Below are 10,971 nucleotides of genomic sequence, written 5' to 3' on the forward strand. Positions count from 1 at the left end.
CTCATTCTTCATTTCAATTTCTCTTAGTTGTTCCGACGTTGGTATTTTGTAGTGACATCTAGTGGTGAACTAATAAAATGCAATGATTTTGAAGCACGCATGCACACTACGGTGGCTCAGAGAGACCATATTTTCCTAGCCTATACCCAATTACTATTCGGAGAGAGAGAGAGCAGCCAAGGCGAGTGACCGGGCTAGCAGGAGTTAGCCAGAGCAGCTAACCGCAGCAATAATTTTCCAAGTTGAAGGTTCCCTTCAGGAAAACAGCTTAAAAAAAAGGTTTATTTGCTTTGTTTTACTGTGATGTCTGCTACCAGTTCATGTTTGCAAATGAGAATCTGTTCTCGATTGCCTTACCTGTATAATTTAAGGTTAAGCAAACAAATAAAAACAAATGTTAAAGGCGAAATATCTCTTCTTCTTTTTTCAACAGGTGCCAGAAACCACTCATTGCATTGAAAACTGAAAAAAATAAAAATAACAAAGAGACCCAGTCAATTGACTCTAGATTGCTGCGTGAAATTATATTAGGAGGGTCATTTTGATTGTGTTTTGGGGTAAAATAGGTACATAAGTGACTCCCAATTATGGTGTGTAATGGGAAAATTTGGGGTTGAATGTAATAGCTTCTCTCAAAGTGAAAGTAGTAGATCACATATAGAGATGTTATTAGAGCATTTATATTGGTGGCCAGGAAGTAGAGGCCCCAGCACTTTTGCAGCACATTCACAAAGAAAGAAAGAAAGAAAGAAAGAAATTAAAGAGGGCAAGTATGAAAGTAATTGACTGAAATGGGAGCACTTTACACAATCCCACCATTAACTCACCCTAACAAGCACTTTTGACCCGCTGTTAATGTTTTTAGCGCTGCCCGCAGAAAGTCAAGCCTTGTGTGGTTCTCTTCATCTTCATCTCTCTCTTCACACATGGTAAGAACATGCAGACCGCATCTATTTTGCGAACCTCCTCTAATTGTTTGTTATTGACTTTTTGAGCCAATGCTAATAGCCTCCTGGCTAAATGTCATCAGCAGTCTGAAAGGGCCATCAAATAAGGGCCATTCAGTGAGATGCCTTATTTTATGTTAGATATTGTAATTTGTAAAAAAAAACGATTTTTGCATTACTTTTATTTCTGCATTTTTATGAAAACTATGAAAATAATATATTTTCAAAATTGAACTCTCTAAAATCATGTTAAAATAAAGCATTTTGTGACAAAATATTTCCAGCTGTCTGCCATGCTAGGACATTTTTTGATGCAGTACAATCCAGTTTGTACGTAATACAGTACAGCAGTACTGGAGTCGACCAGTCAGCTGAGCCCAGCCCAATTCCTGACCACACTTGGCTACCACGTAGCTCTACCTATGATGTTTATTGGTTCAGTTTGCTCCTTATATTGTAAATGGATAAATGGGCAGCTCCCTCTAAATTGTGGACCGGCCTCTTGGGGTAAAATGGAGCAAAAATAATTATTGAATAGCACCACATCGGCCCGCCGAGCATCTGCCCTGTACGCCAGATAGCTAGTCCAGCCCTGCAGTACAGTGCTAAAATGTACAATTTCATTATTTTGAGATTATGTAGAATTTTTGTAGGTGACTTGTAAATAGAATAAAATGCAGAGAGATTAAGGCAAATAAATTGTTTATTTGAACAGTTTTTTTTTTTGGTGGTCCATCATATTTAGATATAATATAATTCAAAATAAGATAACACGGTTCTATAGAGCTGATTTTAAGTCAATGTTTTTAAAAGCGGACCCAACATTGCACAGCATGTTCCTTTTGCCGGCTCACCTCGTTGCCGACTGTCCTTGCTCTTTGTTTAGCATCGTGCAGCTTCATCATGCCCAACTGCTCTCGGCCCGACGGCCCCGCCCTGCTGGATGCTCTCAGGCCCGTCTTTGACCTCAGCTCCATTCGACCCGTCGTGAACTTTTCAACCACCACGCATGTCAATATTGCCTTCATCCTTGTTGGCATTCTCGGGGTGGTGAGGGACATTTGCCATTCATCGGAAATAAGGTCACGGGTTCTCTCAGTTTAAAGCGCATGTTGATTTCTTCTTTCAGGATGAAAAGGCTCAGATCCTCACAACATTTATCATCCAGATGTTGGTGAGTAATGACAGCACGGTGGACTGTTGGTTCGCGTGATTTTTTTTCTTTCTATTTGACTCTATCAGTGCTTCTGTGTTGCAGAAGTGGAAAAATGAGTTTGTAAGATGGGACCCAAACGAGTGCGGCGCCTATGGGATTACAGTCCCGAGAAAAGAACTGTGGGTCCCCGATATGGTCATCAATGAGTTGTAAGTCAATTAACACCTGAAGGAGGAGCAATAATTAGCGGCCTGAAAATATTCAAGCTCAACCAAAGTACAAATCAGCACGTTGCAATTTAATTCACGTAAATGTCCGCTTCCTGCAGTATGGAGAGGAACTCGGCTCAATTTACGCCGTACACGTACGTGCATCACAACGGCTCCGTGTTCGATTTACAGCCCGTAAGGGTGGTGAGCTCCTGCAGGCTCAACATCTACACGTTTCCATTTGACATCCAGAACTGCACTTTGACCTTTAACGCCTACCTGCAGCACTGTAAGTACTAACTGATCCATGCTCCTTTTTTTTTTTTTTCACATACCGACAAGTTTGTAGCACTTCTGTTGTTTGATTGTGTGTCTCATATGTTGCGATGAATTAAAACTCCTCAATATAATTCTTCTTTTCATACTGTATTTCAAATGAAAGTCATCAAAAATGATTTTTCGTTCAGTACCTGCGATCACAATTGGCCACCTGGCATCATCAGAAGAAATACTCAAATATTCCAAAGAAATGATGACGACGATGGGAGAATGGGAGCTCATTGGAATCAAAGCATTACATCAGCAGTTGCCAACTTCGAGTAACAAGACTTATGAAGAGCTTCGCTTCTTTGTAAGGGTCAACTTCGGGATTGTTTGTGTCTTAAAGGTTGTAAACTTACTTTACATCAGCGGTGGACAAACTTTTGTGCTCAAGAAACACATCTGATTTTCAAAGTGGCCTGATAGATCATTTGCTGATCAGGTAGAAATAAGATAAAAATAAAACGTTTAACAAGAGTTGATAATGATAAAATAATATTGCTCATATGTACAGGCTATTTGTTAGGGACGGTATCGGGCCGATACAACCTATCAGGAACTAAAAATAAAAAATCTGAATAATAGAAAATTGCCAATTAATTTCACGCAATTTTAAGAAAGAATGCTATATTGTGATATATAGGCCATTCTTTAAAATGATCTGTCATTGTTTTGGGGGAGTAATTTTATGCATCAAAAGTACAAGTGGTATCGGTACTTAATATCATACAGGTGAATATATTTCTTCAGTACTCAAACTGGTATTGATCTGAAAAATAGTGGTCTCGCACATTCATATGATTTATAATTACTCAAATGATTTATTTAAAAAAAAACATAAAATACTGATTTTTTTTAAACAAATTTTTGTACTTGTTTTAATTTTTAATTATTTAAAATAAAATAAAATAATTAAATTAAAATTAATTCATCTATTTTTATCCAATTACATATTTGATTATTTTACATTTTTACATTAACCCTATAAAGCCAAACGTATCATATTGAATACAAGACATTTTGAGGCCTCTTTTTAATGAGTATAATATTTTTTTCCCGATTAAACCCTGATTTATATAATCTGACACATGCATTGCATGGATAATCCATTAGAGGGCAGTATCACCAGTGGGAAATGTTCTTTCTGATTCTTGGAAATACTGTACTAATATGTTTGATACGTCTGTTTATTATTGACAGGATGCATCAAATATGACACAAAATCAAAAGTCATCTAATTTTCTCTAATATATATTTCATGGTTCAGGCTTTATAGGGTTACATCTAAACTATCTAGTGGGCTGGATTGAAGAAAGGACGCTTCTTATACAGTATAATTCAGAAGAAGAAGTTGCCTGTAATATTTTGCCTCCAGAAAAATATCCGCATTTTCATAATTTTCCCACCAACAGATCTCAGTGCGGCGCAGGTCCATGTTGTACGTGGTCAACCTGCTGATCCCGTCCTGCTTCCTCATCACAGTGGACCTCTTCAGTTTCCTGCTGCCTCCTCAGAAGGTGGACCGCTCCTTGTTCAAGATGACCCTCGTCTTGGGCTACACAGTCTTCCTGCTCCTCATGAACGACCTGCTGCCCATCACTGGAAACACCATACCGCTCATAAGTAGGTTTGCGGAATGTGCAGCATCAAATTACAAATCATTGTCCAAGAATTGCCTAACATAACATGTCATGTGTTTTTCATGTCAGATGTGTTCCTGTCCCTTTGCCTGGCTCTGATGGTCGTGAGTCTTCTGGAGAGCATTCTCATCACCAACCTGCTGCACAGTTCTGCTCACTACTCAGAGGTCCCTCCTTGGATCCGGCTGTTTGTCATCCACATAATTGGCCGCCTGGTTCTGCTTCCTCCCAAGCAAACACCAGTGGCGCTGATGATCCGAAATCCTGCCACACGAGGTAACATGAAGACACGAGGAAGTCAAATAACAAAGATGCATTGTTAGCTACCGTTAGCTTCTCCTCCGCAACAGAAATGGACGCTTCCGCTCCGAGAGCAGGTGAGGGGGAAGCCCACGGACCAGAGGGGCCGCTGGATGAAGACAAAGCCGTGGAGGAGCTGAGGAGCCTGGGAAGAGACGTCCGAGTCATCCGGATGAAAGTGGAACAGGAGAGGAACGTCAGCCCGAGCGCAGAGGAGTGGATCCAAGTGGGTTTCATCGTAGACCGCCTACTGTTCGCCATCTACGCCCTCTTCTTATCCGTCAGCTTCGTCACCATCATCGGCGTGTGGGTCTACTCACACAACGCCTCATGATAGCACATAGAAACTGGCATGTGCCTTAATTCTGTTCGGATTTACTTTCCTGCTTGTTTGACAATGTAGCAGCAGCGTCATTTCTCCCCTTTTAAAAAGGGAAGTCAACCTCCCGTCAAAATACTTGACAATAATATGTTCTTTGCAGCTCCACTCGGCTAAATATGGTATTCTGGAAACGGCTAAATCACAGCTCACCTATTTTCTGAAGCTGAGCTGTGATTGGTTGTTGCCTGAGCAACTGTGATGTCATCCAGTCGGCAGCAAAATGGCCGCCCCCTAAGACGGATAAAAAGAGCTGGATTTTGTTGCATAACTCATACTCCACAAATGTAATATTAATCAGAATGTCATGGCAGACTAGTGAAGTCACATATAACATATTATTGTCAAGAAACGTTTCAGGTTGACTTCCCCTTTAAATTATTGTTTGTCATGTATTGTTTTATAACATGTATTCTGTGTATTCTATTAACTAAATTGAGAAATTAACCGTTTTTGCTTTGTGTTCAAATATTTTGTATGTTTTATTTTAAATCACCGTTCCAATCAGTAATCATGAATGATAAGTTGCATAAGTGTGCACACCCTCTCATAATTGGTATATGGTCATATGATTCAAGCATGTTAACTAGGAGTTAGCATCCACCTTCCATCATTTTAAGTGCCTCTGATTCATCCTGAATAAAGTTCAGATGTTCTAGTAGGCTTTCTTGACTTTTATTTCCATTTTCCATCCATTTTGCTTTCTAGCAGAAACCTGAAAGTTTTGTGCAAAATGCTCATAATTCCATGTGATTGGCTGGCAGGGTGTAAGGGCAGCTCACATGTGACCCGAATGAGTATAGCTTGATGGAACAACCTCATCAACAACATAATTGCTATTATTCATTTTTTTTGTTTTTCATGTACTGTATATGTTCATCAACACTCATTTTGCAATTGTCTTGAATTCAGCTAACATATCAACGCCTCCTTAAAATAATCACCTAAATCATTTTTTTTCAGATTTTTCAGGGAACACAAAAAATTGAACCATTTGCATCATGAGTAGATGATTGAGGCAAAATAATAATAATAATAATAATAATAATAACTTAAGAGGGTGACAATATGATCTTTCTAAATGTTTTGGCAAAAAGATTTGGTTAAGTACTGGGAAAAAAATGTGTTTATTACAGAAAGATTGTTGCATAATTTTTCGACCAGGATTCAACAACATACTAACATGCAAGAGTGTCAAATTCACTATCCTGCAAGTCCCTCAGGTGGAGGTGTTAAAAAAATGAAATGGTTGAATGATTACTGAAGGTGTTGAACAACATCTCCATAACTACCGTCTTCTAAATGCCAAAATATGTTTTTAAAACAATTAAAGTAACTCTATAGTATTTAACAGTTTAGTAACATTATTACTTTTATGGTTATGTCTTTCGTGTTAATAACTTAAAGCATTGACGTTTATTATTCCATGTGAGCACAATTCTATTACGTTGCTAACACTTTCCGCATTTTGTGCTATTAAAAGGCAAATTATATTTTCTGGTTAAAACTTGCCTTCCAGTAAGGATTATGACAAATTAAGATTTGGTATTCGGGCATTAAATTGTTGCCAATGAGTTGTAGTAATCTCCAGGGATTTTCATGCAATATCAGCCAATGTGATGCGAGTGCAATTATAAAAGTGTGTGCGCCTACTCGCTGGCAATCAGTGTTGCATCAAACAGTTAACTCAACTTCATGCTTGGAGCTTTCTTTCAATTATATTATATTCTAATTATATTTGAGCAAGAAGAAACTTCCAACATGCGTTGGTTGCGTCGGACAATCAACCTTATTCCATCTCTACTGTTAATTGCAGGTAATCATTTGTATTCTCTCCTTTGCTCGTTTTACCTGAAGCGTTTGTATTATGTGCTCTGTTTGTCTTTTACGTGAATGATAGAACTTGCCGTTAACTAATATGTTCTCTCCCCTTTGCAGTCTTAGCGTCAGAGTGTCGCAGCAAACTGTCATGTAAAGAAGGCGAGAGCGGTCCGTCGCATGAATCCATGCAAGCCGTTTTTGACACACAAGCTTTCCGACCGGTGGTCAACCTCAGCAATCCCACGGTGACCAACATCTCCTTCACACTGTACGCGGTGCTCGGGGTGGTGAGTTCACACATTGTGGTTATTCATTGAGCGAATCTGTCAGGAAGACCGTAACTGGCTAACATATGTTGTTCTGTTAGATTGTAATCATCATCATCACTGTTTTCCATATTACAATTTGAATCTGCCTCCAACACAACCACGGGATATTTGCATTTATTTGTGTGTTGCTGTTTTTAAGAATGAGAAGACCCAGATTCTTACAACATTCTTGTGGCTGAGACTGGTATGTAGCCTCCATATTATTGTATTTTAGTTTTAAATCTTTAACATTTTTGTAGACTGGTGCCTGTGCACAACAAAAACGGACGTATTGTCATTTTCGTCTTGTCAACCATGTTTGGGACCGTGTTGCGCTTCACGGACAGAACTGCACGATCAGGGTGCAAGGCGGTCTCCAATTGCTCATGTCACATGATATGGCTGACGACATCATCCGTAAAGGGAAATTTGGCAGTCTACCTGTATGAACGCACTTTGCACACGCCAATGTCATGCACGGGCCACAGCGAGTCAATTTCTACTTCGGCAATGTGCACTTCCACTGGCCTGATCTTAATGGGAATGGAGGGAGCCGCTTCGATTGGCCGAGGAGTTGACTGCGTTCCATTCCACAATGGTGCACAACCTTCTACCAAGAAATGGCACAAAAACAGAGCCCCAAATGTTTGTCTTATTTAGTTTATGTGTTTATTTATTAATATTTAAGTAACAATATATGATATGATAACCCCAAATAAAAAAACTACCTTAAAAGGAACCTCAACTGTAATGACAAATTTGCTCTTTTAAATACAGAAGGTATATAATATTAAATTATGTAAAACTGTAGGCTATAGAGTATTTAATATTTTACTCTGATTCTATAGGGCAGCCAACGCTTGCCTTGTTATTTCACAGTAAATATCTCATTCCAGAAACACAATGGAAATCATGACACACTGATTACTTTTTTGCAGTTTTGGCATCATGAGTTTCTAGTTTGGGATCCTGACAAGTGTGACGGAGTCTCCAGGATTTCGCTCCCCGTGAAGAAACTCTGGTCTCCAGATATCATCATCTATGAGTTGTACGTCTTTTTTTTTTGCATGAGGTCCTATTCTGATAACATGTTTAAGTGATTAAATCTTAATTTAATTACATTCCATAAAACTGCTTATAAACTAAGAAAACACACCTTATATAAATAATAATAATGTATAATCCAAGAGATGTGTTAAAAATCTGATTGTATTACTTTTGAAGGTTGTTTTTTGGTGGTGGTTGCTGCTGCTGTTTTTGTGCATTACTATACCAAAAAAAAAAAACTTTTTTTACTTCTCATTGTGAATTTATCATTTATTATCATATCATCACATACTGTATTAGACAAATAAAAACAAGTTAAAAAGTTATTGGATTTCATTAGATTGTGCCGACATACCTGATAATTCCCGCATGGATCGCTGGATCAAACTAAATGCGTTTGTCTGCCTAAACCACCCACCTCGCCATCCAGTGTGGACGATGACGTCTCCCAAGCTTGTCCATACGTCTACGTCAACCACACGGGTCACATTCGCTGGGACAGGATGCTGCGTCTCGTCTCGGCCTGCAACCTGGAGATCTTCAGTTTTCCTTTCGATGTGCAGAATTGCACTTTTACCTTCGGCTCCTACATGCACACCAGTAAGAAAACACACAACGCGGTTGTACGCCAGCAAACCATTCGTAATTGTTTGTTCTCTAGTACGTGACGTGAGGGTAAGCCCAGCATTGACCTTCAAAGAGATGTCCGGGAACTCCAAGCGTTACCTGGAAGCCAGTGGAGAGTGGGAACTGGTTGACATACTGGGAGAGACCTCAATCCTGCAGTTTGGGATTGACGAATGGGATATCATTACTTTTTGGGTGAGTGAAACTCATACTCCCATCTCACGAGGGAAACATTTTAGGGATCACGCTCCCATTGAAAACTTCCTTTTCCTTGTCCAGGTGGTGATAAAACGACGGCCAGTGCTCTATGTGGTCAACCTGCTCATCCCCAGCTCCTTCCTCATGATCATTGATATCCTGTCATTCTACCTGCCGCCCCACAGCGTGGATCGGGCCTCCTTTAAGATGACACTCATCCTGGGCTACACCGTCTTCCTGCTCATCATGAATGACCTGCTGCCCAGCACCGCCAATGGAACACCCATCATAGGTCAGAGGTTAGGACATGTGCACCAGTGCAGTGCTTATCAAATTGGTTTCACTTTACACTGATACAACCTATTAAAAAAATACTAAATTATACAAGTACCGCCATCATGATTAACATTGAAATAAGGAGGACTCGAAGTCCATGACTTCTCCCACAAAAAACTTAAATGTGGACTCGTCAGACCACAGCACACTTTTTCACTGTGTAAGTCTATTTCAGATGAGCTCAGGCCTAGAGAAGTGGGTTGCTAAATGGCTTTCACTTAGCATGTTAATTTTAACTCTCATTTGTAGACTAACTGTGTTAAAAAGGATGTCTACCGCAAATTTTTCTTAATGTTCTCTGCAGCACCACCAGTCTTAACATGGCATTCTGATTAATATTGTGGTTGTAAAATATGAATTGAGCAGCAAAATCCACCAGTTTTTATTCATCACAGGGGGCGGCCATTTTGCTACTTAGGCCTACTGTCAACTGAAAATGACATCAAAATTGATCAGGGCTCAGGTAACAACCAATCGCAATTAACCTGCTTGCAGGGTTTGGTCATGTGATGTTTGCAAGCTGAGCTGTGATTGGCCGTTGCCTGAGCCCTGATCATTTGTGATGTCATTTTCAGTCAACAGCAAGTGGCAAAATGGCTGCCAGCTGAGATGGATAAATTGGTGGATTTTGCTGATTAATTCATATTCCATAAATGGAATATTAAATTGTATGACATGTTTAAACTAGTGTGGGTGCATACTACACATTCTTAATACACAAAATATATTTTTTATTATTAGAATGAAAAATACATTATTTTTATGAATACATCCATAAATATATATAATTATACCTTTAAAAAATACTATCATATTTATTATATTAGACACAGAAAGTCACATTCCTCTGTAGTGCTACTGCTCCCTCACGTTCTCGCTAATCAATGTGTATTCCCCAATGCAGGTATCTACTTCTCAGTGTGTCTTGCCCTAATGGTGATCAGTCTACTGGAGACTGTCATCATTACGAACGTTCTCCACAACAACTCCATGAAATACCAAGAAGTCCCACGCTGGGTGAGGTTGGTGGTCCTTAAACACATCGCCAACCTGATCTGTTACCGCTGGCAAGAAGAGTCACAGCCTCCATCTGTGACTCCGGAAAAACCTTCGCAAGTGCCTGGTCCGCTCATCCAATCAGAAAGCAGGACATCAGCCGAAAATCCAATCAGCAATGAAGGTGAATACATTTAATGCTTTTATTTAAAAAAATGTTTGCCAAATTGGTGAAACATCATATTTCCGACTGTAAAGTGACCCAATCATCTACTTACCAGGCACTGCCGCGATGGCCGAACTACAGCAGATATGTCATCACCTGAGCGAGCTCCGTGCTCACCTGAGTTCCATGCAGAAGGAAAACGAGCTGCAAGATCAATGGTGCCATGTTGGATATGTCCTCGACTTCCTGCTCTTCCGCATCTATCTCCTGCTTATCTCTTGCTACGCCCTGGTCATAATCACTATGTGGTGCATCTGGATCAGCCCAGCTTAGCTGAGACAAAAAGTGCAAAACATCCATCAACATCTTATTTGGCAGAAAGCAGTAGTTCCAGAATACGGCGAGTAAAGCTTAGGCTGGAGTTCAGGGCCATTTTTGATTTTTGTGAGCCTGTCACAACACATTACACAAAATCAAATAGCAATAAATGATTCATCCATACCTTAGGTAGGAGTGCTGA

The 10,971-nt window shown here is 39.7% G+C and overlaps 2 protein-coding genes across 2 annotated transcripts; both read left to right on the plus strand.

Moving 5' to 3' along the window:
• The first annotated feature begins 772 nt into the window (after window positions 1-772).
• On the plus strand, window positions 773-5,450 carry LOC147165753 (5-hydroxytryptamine receptor 3A-like). The gene is made up of 10 exons (XM_086089518.1): window positions 773-778; window positions 866-929; window positions 1,834-1,997; window positions 2,077-2,121; window positions 2,206-2,312; window positions 2,432-2,601; window positions 2,780-2,943; window positions 4,046-4,256; window positions 4,343-4,549; window positions 4,624-5,450. Exons 1-10 carry the CDS (start codon window positions 773-775, stop codon window positions 4,905-4,907), a joined length of 1,422 nt encoding a protein of 473 aa, XP_085945644.1. The 3' UTR covers window positions 4,908-5,450.
• Window positions 5,451-6,713: 1,263 nt separating this feature from the next.
• LOC147165754 (5-hydroxytryptamine receptor 3A-like) lies at window positions 6,714-10,784 on the plus strand. The gene is made up of 8 exons (XM_086089519.1): window positions 6,714-6,768; window positions 6,891-7,060; window positions 8,020-8,129; window positions 8,559-8,728; window positions 8,790-8,950; window positions 9,035-9,245; window positions 10,194-10,469; window positions 10,567-10,784. The coding sequence occupies exons 1-8, from the start codon at window positions 6,714-6,716 to the stop codon at window positions 10,782-10,784; spliced, it is 1,371 nt and encodes a 456-aa protein (XP_085945645.1).
• Window positions 10,785-10,971: the final 187 nt, after the last annotated feature.

The sequence above is a fragment of the Leptonotus elevatus genome, chromosome 11 (genome assembly GCF_054856555.1).
Source record: "Leptonotus elevatus isolate MCC_2025b chromosome 11, RoL_Lele_1.0, whole genome shotgun sequence".
Lineage (NCBI taxonomy): Eukaryota > Metazoa > Chordata > Actinopteri > Syngnathiformes > Syngnathidae > Leptonotus > Leptonotus elevatus.